This window comes from Dendropsophus ebraccatus, chromosome 10 (genome assembly GCF_027789765.1).
Source record: "Dendropsophus ebraccatus isolate aDenEbr1 chromosome 10, aDenEbr1.pat, whole genome shotgun sequence".
Lineage (NCBI taxonomy): Eukaryota > Metazoa > Chordata > Amphibia > Anura > Hylidae > Dendropsophus > Dendropsophus ebraccatus.
This window is the reverse complement of record NC_091463.1, coordinates 73,894,064-73,911,738: the sequence shown is the minus strand read 5'-3', so window position 1 is coordinate 73,911,738 and position 17,675 is coordinate 73,894,064. Positions and strand designations below refer to the sequence as shown.

At 43.3% G+C, this 17,675-nt stretch overlaps 1 protein-coding gene across 3 annotated transcripts in view; it reads left to right on the top strand.

Moving 5' to 3' along the window:
• The window catches only part of MEIS3 (Meis homeobox 3), a 28,295-nt gene extending 15,501 nt beyond the window's left edge, over positions 1-12,794 (top strand). Inside the window, exons 7-13 of one of the 3 annotated variants that reach the window (XM_069986672.1) lie at positions 552-663; positions 4,019-4,164; positions 8,290-8,366; positions 9,039-9,097; positions 9,209-9,298; positions 9,839-9,923; positions 11,886-11,976. In XM_069986672.1, coding sequence (XP_069842773.1) covers positions 552-663; positions 4,019-4,164; positions 8,290-8,366; positions 9,039-9,097; positions 9,209-9,298; positions 9,839-9,894 — 540 coding nt within the window. In that variant the 3' untranslated portion in view covers positions 9,895-9,923; positions 11,886-11,976. Of the gene's footprint in view, positions 1-551; positions 664-4,018; positions 4,165-8,289; positions 8,367-9,038; positions 9,098-9,208; positions 9,299-9,835; positions 9,924-11,885 lie in introns of all 3 variants that reach the window. The other 2 variants (XM_069986671.1, XM_069986670.1) reach the window with 2 other exon arrangements.
• The last annotated feature ends 4,881 nt before the right edge of the window (positions 12,795-17,675 follow it).

Sequence of the window (17,675 nt, the reverse complement as noted above, 5' to 3'; positions counted from 1 at the left end):
ACCTAAAACTCTGTGATCACCTGGAAGTAACGGCTAACTACACAGAGCAAGGCAGAGAGCGAGCTGGACTGGAGCCTTAAGGCAGCAAGTTCTTTGAATGTGGGATTAAAGGGTCAATAAGGGTCAGTTCAGCTCCCAGAGGGGGTGTATGTACAAATGAAAACGACCCCTCACATCCCAAGCAGCAGATTTCCTTTCATCCTACTCTTATCTGCCCGGTGTTGAGTTTTCTAAAAGCTCTTACAAAAGAGACCATAGAAAATTGAGTTCTCTCTATAACGCCTGCAAGTTCCTTTATGGCTTTGCTTGTTATTGAGCCCTTTCTCGGTTACCAGGTACTGCTGAAACTTATATACTGTCAGAGGGGGAGATTTATCAAACATGGTGTAAAGCGAAACTGGCTCAGTTGCCCCTAGCAACCAATCAGATTCCACCTTTAATTTTCCAAAGTCTTATGTTTGATAAGTCTCCCCCAGAGTGCTTAAATGAATGTCTTACATACGCTCAATATATTACTCAAACTTTGCCTTTTTTAAATTTCTTTTACACAGAATAATTCATGGATCCGTGATCACGACGAAACAGGCTCCACCCACTCAGGAACGCCGGGTCCATCCAGCGGAGGGTTGGCGTCACAGAGCGGGGACAACTCCAGTGAACAGGGTAAGGACAAGATGTTGAATATGGATCTAATATATGCTGTCCCATTATACCCCAGAAGGTTGTTATAGAGAGAAGGCCTTGCTCCCTTTTATTAGAAAGTGCAGTGGTTCCCAATTTGGAAGGCTGAATTCAACCATGGTAGTTGCCCGTGCTTTGGAATGGGTACATAGGGTTCCTTAAGGAGACTGGCATATGGATTTTTAAAAACCATGCAATGATCCATGGAAAAAAAAAGTATGCAAAGTGTAATCTTACATTTCTGCAGGGATACTGCGCTTCCTAAAAATGCATATCGCTTTACCTTCATGACTGACAATCTAAAAACAGAGAAATATAGTGGATCTAATAGGAGCCTCTACCCATTACGTGCCCGTAGGGAACCGTTTTCAAAAATACAATTCAAGAATGTTCTTTTTGCATTTTTTTTTCCCCTTATACTGTGGTGTGTACCTTCTTAGGAATCATTATTTCAATGTATTACTACTTCCAAAAAAGACATTAAGATGAAGGCAAAGTGTTCATTTTGTAGAGGGGTTTATGAGCACGAAGATCCTTGAATTGGGGGTGGGCACCGGGCCTCGCCAGGGACAATTGGGGAAGGCCAGCTGCATGTTGAGTTGGTCATGAAGGCATTTCAGTGTTTACTTATAGATCAGGATGACTGATATGGTAATTAGGAGCTGGATTCCAGCACTCCGCCTGGATGGAGTAGAATGGTTGCTGGGAAGTGCCTAAGTGAGGGGCCACAGAGAGGTAGCTTATACACACTACGGGCTGACCCCTGGCTGTCCTGAGGGATCATCGTGATAAACTGCTGAGTGCTCGTTCCCCGCCTCCTCCTGCTTTGGTTTTGCTGACCATCAATTCTCCTTCCATTCACTTCGGTAATCACATGGAACCCGGACATCTTAATGAGCATCAAGTAGGGGATCATCTCCCCCTAAAGCGACTCCTGTTAATGGACACGTCTATGTGCCCCTGTAACTGAGATCTAGAAGTGAAATCACAGCTAGCTTCTTTCCTTGTGCTAAATCCAGGCCCCTTCTCCCATTGCACCACCCACCCCTTTGCTCTCGAACTTCAAGGTCATCAGATAACTGAGCAGAGCCAATTCTGCGCCTTAACCGGGCTGCTGAAGAAGTTTTTTTTTTTTTTCTTTCCATCTGTGTGCGACCTCTCATTCATAAATCTCCGAACCCCCCCCCCCTCCTTATTGCTCAACACTACACCCCCCCCCTTCCCTCTTCTTCTTCATGCTGCTGCACTGTGTGTCTGCTTCATTGACTCACAGCAAGGGTTGCTATAAAGCCACAGGGAGTGTTGGTTAATCACAGAATAATCCTAAGGGGGGGCCCTCCTATACAGCCCCCAGATCTGAGCTCTCTCCCATAGCAGCACCACCCTCTCCCTCTTCCAGTCGCTCCTTGCAGTATGTAAACTGGATTAGTGTAAAATAAACAACTGGAGCAGACGTGCGCTGGCTGTTCCACAAGCCGCTGTTCTCACTCCAACCTCAGTATATCTCTAAATATGCAATACATGGAACGAATACCACCTCGAGAATGGCAAATACCAATACTGGTGCCCGCTGACCACCGAGCATTGCGCCAACATGTTTCCCGGTGGCAGGAGCAGTCTCCATTAGATGAAGCTTTTCTCCGTAACGAAGGGCAGTAATGATTCCCGTGATCATGTGGACACACCAGATTATCTCGGGTTGTTTGCTTTATAATTATAGAGTAGTAATGGTTCCAATTATCTGTTGATCAGGACAGATTGAGTTATCTTGAGTCTTCTATCGGCTCTGATTCAATGAAGCGGGAGGCAGAATGGCTTTCTATAAACCTCAGATTGGAGTTGATTTGATTATATAGAATACTGACAGATCTCTGGTTGGGGCACAGATCTGGATAATGATCCGTTAGTTAAGACTTTACTTTTTATTACGACGTAAGGCAGGTGGAATCGGGCAAGACCGGATTTAGATCTTCCGTAGAATATGGCGTCCTCCGTGTCACTGCATTCTCCCGACCTCCAGGTCATTAGCTTGGGAGACAATAAAATTAGGACCCTAGCACCCCCTACCTCACGTGACCCCGGCATCCATTAGAGTGCCCTTTCCTGCATAAAGGCCTTTGTTCTCGGTCTTCATAACTTTATGAAAATTCATCAGTCGGTGATGATTTTGCATATGGAAACAGAAAGGATAACGGGGTGTTGTGGAGGTGAGGGGAGGGAAGCAATACTGTGTAACACAGGGCAGAGCAGACGCAGGCTCTGATGCATAATTTACTTCCCCTCCAGGCAAGCTTTTAAGCCTCTCTTTTGCCGCAGGTTATAGGAGCTGAGCAGCTGTTATATGGTCCCCCCTGTCCTCCTCCTCTCTGATTTATGTTTAAGAGACAGGAGAGATTGTGTGTGTGCAGGGCCAGGCCAAGGGAGAGCTGACCGGGCAGGGACATCCGGTCCAGGAGAAATGGAACCACTCATGATGAGCTGGAAGCATGGCCTAGTCCTGCACATCCTTATCCTCCAATATGCACTGCCTTCACATCAACATCTTTACCCATTACTTATAATAGAAATCTATGAGAGTATGGTTACGAGTCAGATATTTGACTGGATAAGGGATGAAACGAGGGTTAATTTCGCACAGGGGGATCTTTATACACATTGGAAATTTTCTGCACAATGGACACGAACCTTCCACTCCAGGGGTCCAGACATGGGCAGATGTCTTGTAGTGAACTATCGAGACATCTGCCTATCCTGCCCTTGGGCACAGACTCCGTCCTATAAAAGATAGAGATTTCCATATACATATAGGAGTGTGTAGAAAATAGTTTTTTTTTGTTTTTTTTAAATCTTTTAAAAAATTATTTGTTCATGTCTATTGCACGTAACTCAAGTTAACATCTGTATTGCTGTACTGATGTACATTATGTTAAGTTTGTGCATTCATTTTATACATATAGAATGATAGTAGATTTGCTTGCCTATACTTTCAGTGTTCTTCATGGTGTAAAACCCTTACAGTTTATTCTGTCCGGGTCAGTGACATTCTAGTAAGAAACAAATGATGAAGACCCAGCGCACATAGCCACCCCTACTGACAGCTCAGCCAACCATTATTGTAATGCAACTTAAAGTACGATAAAAAGCAAATATACACGACAATGAAGTCCCAGAATGCACTATGGCACCCAAGATTACATAGCGATGCCCCTTCCTGTGGCGAATAAGTGTTGGCAAATCTGCTTCTATATCACAGCCAGCCCAAAATCTAAAAATGTTGGTGGAAAAAATATGGCACTGTTTTAATAACCTGGATTTTATATTTTTCTTTGCTGTTTAGGTGACTGTCTAGACAACAGCGTGGCCTCACCCAGCACGGGGGACGACGACGAGTTAGACAGGGACAAAAAGAGAAACAAGAAAAGGGGCATCTTCCCTAAAGTGGCCACAAACATAATGCGGGCGTGGCTCTTCCAGCACCTTTCGGTAAGCATGCTGGTGACACTCCATATCCATATCTAGGTCGTAGAATTGGGGATATGAAAATATGGAATTGGATTTTACACATCCATAGGATGCTGAAATTTAAGGAAATTAACTTGTCCCCTCCCCCTTGTCAGCAAATGGTAACTTAAAGTAAAGTCTGGTACACGGTGAGTTAATACCCTCACAGGCAGATGGTGATAGGGGGGGTGTGTCCAGAAGGGAGCAGCAGCTTAAAAGTGATGTAGGTGCATGTTGTATTTGTGAGCCGAGAAGAAGCGTTTTATACGTGAAACGGGCGTCGCTCTGTTTATTTGTTGATAGTACCTGCTATTGATGCCTTCTATGTTCAAATAAAGCATCTTTTAACCGATTTTGGTGAGCTGCTGCACTTCATCTTATCCTTTTGTGTAAAGTGATATTGTCACCACCCTTACTGTATGTGCAGTGCATAGTGTCGCTAAAGGCCCTATTCCACGGAACGATTATCGTCCGTATTCGGCCGATATCGGCCGCTACGGACGATAATCGCCCCGTGGAATAGAGTGCAACGATCAGCCGACATCGTTCATGTCTGCTGATCGTTGCAGTCGCTTGTTTTTCAACATGTTGAAAAACAAGCGACTGATATAGCAGCGATCTGCTGCCGTCACTTCGTTGAATAGGAGCATCGGCAGCAGACGCTGCTATATCCTATGGGCTGCCCGGACAATCAGCGATCACCCGGGAACCCCCCCCGCAGCTCCCCGCCGCCCCCTCCCGCACTTACCTGCTCGCTGCAGCCTAACAATTGTAGAACAGGAAGAAGACACCGACCAGTTTTATACTGGTATATATGTGCAGCATCTAAAGGCCCTATTCCACGGAACGATTATCGTCTGTATTCGGCCGATATCGGCCGCTACAGACGATAATCGTCCCGTGGAATAGAGTGCAACGATCAGCCGACATCGTTCATGTCGGCTGATCGTTGCAGCCGCTTGTTTTTCAACATGTTGAAAAACAAGCGACTGATATAGCAGCGATCTGCTGCCGTCGCTTCGTTGAATAGGAGCGTCGGCAGCAGACGCTGCTATATCCTATGGGCTGCCCGGACGATCACCCGCTCGCTGTAGCCGCGTTGAATAGCGGAGGCAGCGAGCGGGGAACGAGGAGCAAACGCTCCTCTAAACGACCCGTGGAATAGGCCCTTAAGTTTGTGGATGGTGCAGAGAACAGCACATAAAGTCAGTTGATGACAATATCCCTTTAGGATTTCCTTTTGTTCACCATATAAAATGACCTCAAGAGATGAAGGCTCTACAGTGCCCCTAGTGGATATGTTATTACCAACATAAATAGGCATAAAACATGGCCCCTTATGGATTACCACACCACATTTTTGGTTATTGCCGTTTAGAATATGTAATGTTGTCGATGTAACGAAGGAATGTTGACCTATCCTCTATAGGCTCATCTATACTTTTTGCCCATGGCATCCATCACTTGAAGAGTTTTATAAAACAGAGATCCTGAAGTGATTTTTTATTTTTTATTTTGTAAAATGAACAGTTTGCATCTTTGTGTAATCCATTGTTTATACTCCATCACCATACCCTCCTCTAAATTTAACCCTCGCCTGATTTCAGCCAAGGCCTCCCCCCTCCCTGCTCCTTCATAGACTATATTAACAATGCAGACCCAATTAAAAATTACTAAAGTGCAGCATAAAAGCTCAGAATCTCTGCTGTAACTACCCATGAAGTCGGCCCCGGGCAAAATCTCAGCTAGCGGAGTGCTCAGAAACAATTAGAACAGGGCCTGTCCCTGCCTAGTTAAACAAAGCAGAGTTAATGAACGCTGACCAATTAGTTACTAATTGACGAAGCTATAAACCTATTAGAAGCTGGTAAACGGGTAATCAATTCTAGGTAATTACCCTGAACCTGCTTAGCGGCAGGCATCGGGGAGAGACAGTCAGCTGCTGAAAGTCTCCGGATCCAGCCGCGCACAGCCTTTTATACATGCTCTTTCCATTGGCAGCTCTTCAAAAATTGTCAAGGCGCATAAAAATGCATCTTTTCTGGGCTGGCGGTACCGGTGTACAGTGGAGGCTGGAGATAAAGTCAAGCTGTTGGATTTATAGACAGCACCCAAATCTAACCGGATTGTAGTGCGTCCTAATGCATTAGTTATAACCTAGAAGGCTGCTGTGTAGGGTTAACATTAGACGAGAGATGAGCGAATATCGAGCATGCTCGAGTTCGTCCGAACCCGAGCATTCGGCATTTGATTAGCTGGGGCTGCTGAAGTTAGATTAAGCCCTAAGGTTATCTGAAAAACACGGATATAGTCATTGGCTGTATTCATGTTTTCCAGACAACCTTAGGGCTTTATCCAACTTCAGCAGCCACTGCTAATCAAATGCCGAAAGTTCGGGTTCGGATGGACTCGAGCATGCTCAAGGTTCGCTCATCTCTAATCCCCACTCATTTTGGCCCAGCTTGCATGTTTCCTTAATAAGAAGAGAAGAAATTTAACATGACTGATCTGTTTTTACCGGATAACATCAACCCAACAACTAATACACATTAGATGGTTGGCAATTTCCCTGCAAATTGGTGGCTTGGCAAGTATTGATGTAAAGTAAACTTTACACCAAAACAGCCACAAAGTAGCCATAAGTATCACTAGGTGAGATAAATACTGTGAAGTTGCTAAGATGAATATCAGCCCGAACACGTCTGATCGACTGCTGATCTGATGAGCCATCCGACTTATACTGGGTTACAGAATAAAACAACTGATATACATGTTTCGGAACGGACAAAAACTCCCATATGATGGATTTCCTTTTTGGCAGACAACAGCCTTGGCCACCGTGAGTAATTTGAAATAAGTGGTCGGCAAAATAATGAAAATCAGCAATTTCTTATATATGTCTGCACAGCTTAAATCCATCCCAAAAGTTTACGCACCATGACTTCTCCTTTTTTTTTTTTTTTTTTGCTTAAAGAAAAAAAAAAAAAAAAAAATCAGAAAAGCCTATCTCAGCTTACCCTAAAAAAATCAACAAAACAACCCAACCTTGTGATCCCAAGTTACAAAAAAAAAAAAAATCTATAATTCCACCTCGTATCATTTAAACTGAAAAAGTGAAACAAAAATAACACTTCTTAGTCGGGTCAATTGTTCATTTTTTCCACTGAAATCCAGGCACATATTGTTTGGAGCCCCTGATGGGAGAAATGTGTTGTGTTCCCCATCATTTACCAGAGACGTAAATAAACAAGGCTCGGATCCACAACTCTAAGCCAAAAGTTTCTTACACAACAAATATTTGTGAATTATCAAAGCTGCGGCCCGGTAACCCTTAACGACCATTTAGATCTGTGTGTTCTCCCGCCTCTTCGCTTTCATTCGGCCAAGCATTTTCGACCTAGCGTCTGTCTAAGGCCTGAACTTAGGCCCTTCATCTGTCACTAAGCTGTCAAGCCAAGGTCTCTGTTTGACTGCAACCTAAGACCCCCAACCTCATCCATCATTGCCGACCTTGACAGGTCCATGGAGCTTTTTTTGTCATTTTAAGGCCTCCTAATCAAGCAGAGGGCCAGTTGCACATTTCCTGGGTCCCTGGAAAAGAAAGCTATGCTTGTGTGAGTCCCATCTGTCCTAGATCTAGGAAGGATACCATGAAAAAAATAGCCCAATTCCCCCCACCTCTTAACAAACCAGATGGTCCCATGTTTTATTAGAAGATTCTTGGATTATCTTCAATTCATCAGTGGAAGGTCTAATGGACAAGTGGTGCTTTAATAAACTGGTTAATTTGCCCTTTGCACACAATTCATATGGACAAAAAACATGTTTTAGGGACAGAAGGCCTGTAAGATTGCTTGTTTGGCAACATCGCTGACCTTTTAAATCAAAGACTTGGCCACCTTAGAAGTTCACGGCATTATGCTGGAGTAGTTACATTTAGCTAAGGAGAAATTTTATTTTTATTTTTTCTAATTAATTTAAGTGTACCCTGAGTTCTAATTAATTTAAATGTTTTAATTCATATTGTATATTTAGTTTTTTTCTTTTTTTGTTTGTTTAGTGTTTAACAAAAAAAAATCTAATAATCGTTTTTTAACCCCCATAAAGCATCCCTATCCCTCAGAAGAACAAAAGAAACAGTTGGCACAGGACACCGGGCTCACGATACTACAGGTCAATAACTGGTAAGAAAATTGTAGATATCTATAACATATACCTGGCATGACAGGATGAGCGAACCTCGAGCATGCTCGAGTCCATCCGAACCCAAACTTTCGGCATTTGATTAGTGGTGGCTGCTGAAGTTGGATAAAGCCCTAAGGCTATGTGGAAAACATTAATATACTCGTTGGCTGTATCCATGTTTTCCAGACAACCTTAGAGCTTTATCCAAGTTCAGCCACCGCTAATCAAATGCAGAACGATTGGGTTCGGATGGACTCGAACCTGAACCCGGTTCGCTCATCTCTAATGACAACGGATCCTGGGGACGACTTATTAAAATTGTCCTCCATATTGGATAATCTTTTCTTGTTTGAAAGGTGACTGCCAATAAGCAGATCACACATTATCCCCCAGAGATCAACTATAATCTATGGTAGAAAATGTTTAATTCAGCTGCAGTGCCACCACTGGGGAAATGAAGAATTACGCTATGTCCATTGGAATTGGACAATGGGTTGACTGTGTAATTAATACAGAACGGGTCGTCCAGAGTGAGAGATGCTCTTGTTAAAGGGAGGGGGGGTAGGGGTATACCAAAGAATCCTGTGAGATGGGAATAAGGACAAGATATAATAGTATCTAGTTGGCAATAGGATCTAATGTCTAAATGTCTTATTTTCATTTAATTCCAGGTTTATTAATGCAAGAAGACGGATCGTCCAGCCAATGATTGACCAGTCAAATCGAACAGGTAAATCTTTTTCCATATTTTCCATTTGATTCAATTGAATTGATTCAATTCAATTTGCGTCAAAAGCTTAGGTAGGTAAATGTCTAAAGCTATATTCTTTTCTCTATACAGGTCAGGGTGGCGCTCCCTATAGTCCAGATGGTCAGAACATTGGTGGATATGTTATGGATGGCCAGCAACACATGGGAATCCGCACATCAGGTGAGCCCCAATGCAGTAAATCTGGGTATAAATATAAAACCCATTGTAGTTATCGGGGAGCACATAGCTAGATTAACGCTGTCTGTTGACTGGGAAGGGTTTGGCAGCTTTGCATTCTATAGGAATGAATAATGCTTACATAAAGAACAGTAGTTCAGAAGCTTGGATTCTTCAGCCATTGTGAAACCACTGCCCCTATCAGTCTATCATTGAGACGGACATGAATGTTCTGCATAAGAAACCAACCTATTAAAACATGTCCAGAATTTGCGTTGGAGCATTCCTTTTTGCTGGTTATGTGATTCAAGCTTATTAGTACATCAGAGATCAGGTCCTACTATCTTACGAGAAGTTCGTGAGCAGACTTGGGGGTAACCACCAGTGCACTGACCACCACAGTAATAATTCTCATACAATTGTGGATATTATAATACATTGTAAGTCTGTAAATTGGGTAGGTCAGATGACACTCTGCATGTGGGCGCTGGTGGTACCACAGTGGTCTTCTTGTGGTCTTAGTTGCCTGTCTTCCCCTAGGAGCGATGGGAGGATTAGGCATGGCCGTAGGTATGGAAGGGCAGTGGCACTACATGTAACCCCCTGCCACCTATCTGGTACTAGGGATGTAAGTAAAGTTTTATATATATATATATATATTTGTCTTTTGACCTGAAAGGGGGAGGGTTGGGTGCCTGTCAATCACAACTCCCTCACCCACTCTGTCATTGTAAGCACATGTCACCCTTGTCATGTAATGAGTGAATGATGACACGTGTCACATGCATGACCATCACTGCATGGTTGTTACTGGGGGTGTGAGTGAAATGGTGGCACAAACTGACTTTTTTAGCTGCACTCCGTAACCTCTGGTTTTCCAGCTGTTTAAAAAAACTATGATCCATTATGCCGAATGTCAATGTAGTTTTATAACAGGTGGAAGGCCACAGGTATAATAAGTTTTGTAAAATGTTCTACTCTCTACAAAACATCTATTAAGAGGGTGTAATTCCTATCAACCAGCCCCAAAACAAAAATCCTTAAATTGTCAAATCTGTCAGTCTGGGTGACCACTTATATGGCCACCATTAAAGCTTTCGCGAAGCTAGTTGCCAAATTCCTAAATCTTCCTAAATCTTTTATTTATTATTGGCGTTCTATGATACCAGGAAAGCTGGGTGACCACCGCGGTGGGATCTGAAGAGGTGGCCATGTTGTTTTTTGCTCATCTTCCTCGAGAGTAGATTCAACAAAAAAAACTGAATTTTTAACTACTGCAGGGGGAAATAAATACTCTATAACAATTCTGTAAAATCGTTCCGTCAAGGAATTTACCCAATTCTTTCCATTTTAGAGAGCACCTACTATAGGTTAGGAACAAGACCCCGCAGCATCTCTCTGTTCTTCATTATGTAAAGGGCTTGGGGCAGGATCCGTAAACACCACATCTGTAGTCAGCAGCAGTTATTAGGTGTGAAAAATAAGGGGCGGCTAAAACGCTGTAGATGAAACACGCCAACTTAGAATGGGAAGGGGAAGGATCACCTTACCTTAGCTGCAGTTATACGGGAGGAAGGAGAGACAGCGGGGAGGGGGGGCGGGGGTCTTCCCTGTGTCTCCCTGCAGCAAATAGAGGGGGGTGGGGCTGTGAGGAAGAATTAGCTACAGAAGATGAGGACACAAGACCCCAGCAGGAGCTAATTGATAGGCAGCAAGCTAAATAGTCCGTCTGCGGCGGCGTGGCGAATCATAGTGACTGCGCAGGTATGTAGATTTCTCTGCTTCCGAGCGGCGCTTTATCATGGGTCAGCGGAGGGCGCACTACGCTGCAGCGGGAAGTATTTTATATTATAAATGAGGGATAATATTAACCCTGTCCGACAGCTGCAGGGAAAGCTTCCATTGTACTAGCGTCAAGATCCAAGCAGAGCAAGGAATCGGCCAAAAAGGCAAAATCCCTCCAAACTGGGTTTAATCCATTAGAACTGTGTGTATCAGCCGCCTAGATGACCTCATAATGGGACCACTCATACTGCACCTACAATGGGGTGTTCAGAACCAGACTACAGGTGCCTAGAGAAGGGGGTGTTAAGGCTAAAATGAGCGCCATTCATTCCCTTTTGTGAGGCGATGGGATTGCATGACGTGAACCAGCATCAAGTCGTGTGAATGCATGATGTGAATGAAAACACATTGGGCCCTGCATATCAACAGCGGCCTTGTTATCTGCAATGGCCAATCAGAGTCCGGGTTTTACTTCTGCATTGCAGTAGAGGGTATGTTCACACAGTGCACATTTTCTGCATTTGGTTTGTTTTGAAAATTTTTCTACACCTGTGTGAACACACCCGAAAATTATTAAAAGAGGACATTGGTTGCTATAGGCAACAGATCATGAGTCCAATATCTCGGTAGTATACCGTGCATCCCTGAAATCCCAAATTTTCTCCAAGATTTTGGAAGTAACCATTTTGAATGCATATAATAAAACCACCAACCTTGGGGGTAGATATATAGGACATCTTACAGTAAAATAGTAATTGACATATATGTGAAAAACTGACAATTTTTATCCTTTTCTTGGCTACAGGCTTCCAAGGGATCCCAGGGGATTACAGTGCGGCCCCAAGCTCTATGACCATGGGATTCCCACCGGCCGGTTACACGCCCGCAATGCCCCCGCACCCTGCCGGCCTCCGTCACGGACCGTCTTTACACTCCTACCTCCCCGGGCACCCCCACCACGCCTCCATGATCTTGCCCACAGGCACCTCCCCTCACCACTTGGTGTCAGCGCAGAGCCCGGCAGACGCACTTCTGAACGGTCAAAACATAGACATTCACGCTCACTAACATTCAGCCATACCGGGTGTCAGGGTCGTCACATTTTTATCTTTTCCTCCAGCTTCCAGAATTAAAAAACAACACAAAGCCTTTGAACAAATCCTCAGTTCTAGATCGACTTGTTTCCCCTCAGAGGGGAGAATGAAAAATAAAATACACCCCCCCAGTCGAGGAGTAGCCGCCATGAGGATCAAGATGAAAAAAATCGGGGACTTAAAAGGAAACAAAAACTAAACCCTCTCTGCCGTCTTCCTATGTATGTCTCAGTCTGGACTGAAGAGCTGACACTCGGTGTGAGAAAAACACTCATAGTTCTGGGTTTTCATTTGTCGCGCACACCCTCCTGCCCCACATTTCCCTTTCTTTGGATGGACCAACATGGAACTTGAGTCTACGGACAGATGTGAACTGAAGTACGAGCTCATGGAAACTTTTTTTTTTTTTTTTGTTTGTTTTTTTTGTTTTTCTACGCCATCACTTGCAGCAGGGACTAAGTTAAACTTGTACATTTTTTAATTAATATTATAATTATTTGGGTTGATAAGTGTATTGTTTTACCTGTTTTTCTATGATAAAGAGAGAGAACTTGAAAAAAAAATTCCACTGTGGATGTATATATATAATTGTATAAATATTTATAGCACTCATAAACTTCAGGGTCTGTAGAGGAATGCTCTCGGTGGATTTTTTTTTTTATTTTAAGCTCCAAATGTAGAGTTATTTAAAGGGGAACTAACTAATTGTTGTGCATATTCTATATAGGTCCAGTAGACCCTCAACAAATGGCCAGATACTTTTAGCCTTTTTTTAAATGTATGGCGCTCTATCATGAGCAGCTTAGCTTGGAAAAGCAAAATCATTTTGGAAACTGGTTAAACCTAATCTGTGACTGTGCTGCCATTTGCTGGTTACTGCAGGTCCATAGGAAAATGGAGGATAATCTCTTTTTTCCTGAGCATGTGATATGACCACGTGATCTAAATGGCAATTTGGCTGTTGGCTTCAAAAAAAATACCAGAGGTTGTATTTCTAGTGGGTGCAAATTGTCTTGGTCACCTGTTTAGGTATTCACTTCCCAGCATGACCTCCCGAAGTCGGTGAATCCTGTTGGGCGTCTTATGTGTATGGGGTATTATGATGTTTGGGGTGTTGGATATATGGATCTTTTGCTCCTCTGCTAGGATCCTCTTGACCTTCCCTACTTAGAGCTTATTTGAGAAGAGATAGGAGTAGTGGTTCTTCTGGAGTGGTACCATGTTTTGGAGGTTATTTCTTGGTTATATGGTTGCAGATCATGGTGTTGTCTGAAGGGTCAGTTAGTGGTTATTCCTCCTCTATGGTAGTAAGAGTCCACTATTGGTCAGTCTGTAAGGGAGTCGGGGGAATAACCATGTGTTGACTTGTTGCTTATTGGGCATATTTATCAAATTATATGTATATTGAAACACACCACAAGTGTTTGTGGTATCGTACATGTGCAATACTCATAAGGCAGTTCTAAATGTACCATAGGCCTAGGTTTATCAGTCTGTGTGAAACTAAAGCCATTGTAATTTGCCCATTGCAGCCAATCACAGCTTAGGTTTTATATCTTTAATGTGCTTTGGTAAAATGAAGGCTGAGTTGTGATTGGTTGCTATAAATCTGGGCCACCACCTTGATCTGGGCACAGCTCTAAATGAAACAACTCTATCCCCCTTTGTCATTCTCATGACTCTATTGATAAACATTTCAGAACTACTTCCCCCCATCATCTCTTTTATCAAACAAGGATGTGACCACCATAATCTGATAACTGGCCGCCTTCTCACCCTCTGCCTCTCATCGTCTTTTGCACCTGCCAACGACAGTGCCAACAATGTTTCTTATTTGCCCGCAGGGACATGCATGGTGACAGCCCGTCTAGTTCCTCCCACTCTGCTGACCCAGAGGTCAGGCCGCAGCCACTAATTATGGGTGGCCTTACAACATTAGTGTTTTGATGAATCAATCTCCTGTTTGGTCTGGAGGGACTTGTATGACTTGTCTTCCTGTGGAACAGGGGGCAAGATTTTTTTTTCCCAAGTTTTTTTTTCCAGTGCTAGCTCCGAGAAGAGTAGCTTCTGCTAAACAATCAGGGAGGATCTCACCCCAACTAGTCCTTATGTTACTGCGAGGAAATGGAACCAGCTCAGTGATGTTTTTGCATTTCATATATTGATTGAGGCCATGGTAAATGATCATTATACACAAAGAGGATTGTCAACCTCTCTGCAACTCATTCACATTGCTTAGATTTTGGTATACAGATTCTACAGTAGTGCATTGTATTTTGGATAGGCTTCATTACCATCCCATACTAATATTTTTAACCCCCGGACTGTGCCGCATCAAAGTACAACAGGGATGCAGTTTATCACAGTCCTTCACTAAAGGGATAAGGGATCCGAACATTTACCTTTTCAAACTCTCTAACTATCCGAACCAAAAGGCCCTGCAAGGGTTTGGGACAAATTACAATTCACAGAAACTTAGAACCTGCTGTGTGCTGCCATTTTCCCTCAGGGCTTGGACTTACTAGTACTTTACTGATTTTCATTGAAAATCGCTTTATTTATAATCCGTCATCAAATATATATGTTGTACTGCAATGCAGCACAGGTTGAGCAACAGTACTACAATATAGCATTCATAGTAATAGAGCATACCATACACTATACATTAAACACTAAAGCTATACATGTCAATCAACAGGTAACAGAGGATGGCTAGTGGGGAAAAGTGAGAGGGATCACGATGAAAGCTTGGAGACAGGTACCCCAAAAGTGAGGGGGTGGAGAGGAGCTGCATTCCCTTTCTTCATTGACATGCATACTATCCACTAATAAATAGCCTCAAAAATGGATTGCCTCAAACAAGTGAACCCCAGCAATAGCAGCAACCACATCTGTTGGTGGTTGTTCAGGAGAGTCCCTATACATCTTAAAGGAAACCTGTCACCCTGGCTGCCGGGGTGAAGCACGCCCACCACAAAATCCTCTTTGCTTGCAAGTGCAGTCAAGACTAAAGGCGATATTATATGGAGCGATAATCTCCCCAATAATGTTGATTCGGTATACGATCAACCAAAGAAATTATCATCGGCTGATAATTTTTAAGCAGGTTTAAACAACTATGATCCACCTATTGCTACGTGTAGTGGTGCAAGACTGATGACTGTGGAAAAATAATAAAGATTATACTTATTCTACCCGTGTGTCCTGCACCTGTCACCGCTGACGCTCTTGGCATCGTCTCGGCCAGTGAATGGCAGAGCGGCCTGTCACTGAAGAGAGGCCTCAGCCGTGTTTAAGCAAAGGCTGCAAGACACCAGGGCAGAATAAGTATAATCTTTATTATTTCATGTAAAAATCAAGGGCTGCACAATAATAAAGACATATGTAGGGTCAGTAAGTGAGCTCCAATCTAGTGAATCATTTCTCGCTTACTGTGAAAGGTCAGGCCATGTTATACAGCCCCTAGATTGAGAGCTGAACCCACCGTGAGCGAGTGCATGGGGGGACCTTTAGAGAAGCTCCCCAACCCTCTGAGCCCTGTAAAGGTTTAGCATTAGAGATGAGCGAACCTGGAGCATGCTCAAGTCCATCCGAACCCGAACTTTCGGCATTTGATTAGCGGTAGCTGCTGAAGTTGGATAAAGCCCTAAGGCTATGTGGAAATCATGGATATAGTCATTGGCTGTATCCATGTTTTCCAGACAACCTTAGAGCTTTATCCAAGTTCAGCAGCCCCAGCTAATCAAATGCCGAACGATCGGGTTCGGATCAACTCGAACCCGAACCCGGTTCGCTCATCTCTATTTAGCATCAATGACCTCCCATTACTGGTCCTTGGTATTTAATGGAATTTTTCCGCCATTAAAACTTTTCCCCTATCCACAAGATAGGGTGTAAGTGTATAACTGTGGCTGTGGGGGGCTGACTGCTGGGGCACCCATGAGCTCAAGAACGAGTACAGCACTAGTCTATCTCTGGTGGCGTCCTTAGACAATGAATCAAATGATAGTGTATACACATGGGGGAACATTTATGAAGTCTGGCGTTTTTTATGCTGGGCTTACAAATGTCTCCGCAGCTCCGGAGCTCAGAGGATTTATGTAGAGGCGCTCGTCCATGCTAAAATTTTTCCACTGAAAAAATCATAAATGCGGCGCACACAGAGGCCACACCCCCTCTGTGTGCTGCCACACCCCCTCTGTGTGCTGCCGCATCCCCCGTAACACCTCCTCTCCGCCCCACTGCCGAAGATGGCGCAGATGGGGAAGATGCGAAAAAAATATTCACAAAAATACCGTTTGAGAATATTTTTACGCCGATTTGCCCCATCTGCGCCTATGATCTTTGTTCTCTTCCAATGGGAGATTCAGTAACATATTCTTGAGACCACTTAGAGGGAGATTTATCAAACATGGCGTAAAGTGAAACTGGCTCAGTTGCCCCTAGCAACCAATCAGATTCCACCTTTCATTTTCCAAAGAGTCTGTGAGGAATGAAAGTGGAATCTGATTGGTTGCTAGGGGCAACTGAGCCAGTTTCACTTTACGCCATGTTTGTTAAATCTCCCCCATTGTTTCTTTACGGAGCCCAATCGTACAGCCATTCACGTTTACAATTATCAGCTGCACATCACCTGTTCACACAGGACAATGTGTGGCCTATAACTGCTTTTATTGGAAGCACTAAAGATCCAATAAGACTATGAACAACATTTTCTGGTTTGTTTTTCCAGATACAGATACGTCTTTTAGGCTGATAGGTGGAACTTTTGATTCATTTTTGCCTTGAAATGCGCAATAGCAATTTAAAAAAAGCATCAAAAACCCCACAAAAATGCCATATGTGAACACGGCCTTAGGCCAACAATCTCTGATAACGAGCTCTGATCTGGTTAATCAACACTCGCATAAAGACCCTGAACAGCGTATTCACACATTCAGATTTTTAATTGCAATTAATGAAAACAAATCTGGGAATTGATTTGAAAAGACGAGAAATTTCATTTTATGACCTGCCCTCCATTTATAATATGTTCCTGGCTTTGGTTTTAATAACAGCAATTAACAATCTGACTGTGTGAACACACCCTTACACAGGGGGCCTTACACAGTAAGGGCTCAAAACGAGTGTCAGTATATTCTGTCATTTTGCTAAATATTTGTATCATTGATCCAAAAGAATTAGGACTTTCATCCAAGTGACCGAGGGCCCTATTAGGCGAAGAGATAATTTAACAATTGACGATCTCAAACGAGATTTTTTCTTATTGTAAGGGTCCATTTACACAGAAAGATTATCTGACAGATTATGTGCCAAAGATTTGAAGCCAAAGCCAGAAACCGACTATAAACAAAGATCAGGTCATAAAGGAAAGCCTGAGATTTCTCCTCTTTTCAAATCCATTCCTGGCTTTGGCTTCAGATAATCTTTCTGTGTAAATGGACCCTTAACCTGAAATTGTTTACCATATTACACAGGACTATAGTCGTTAGTTTCCGATT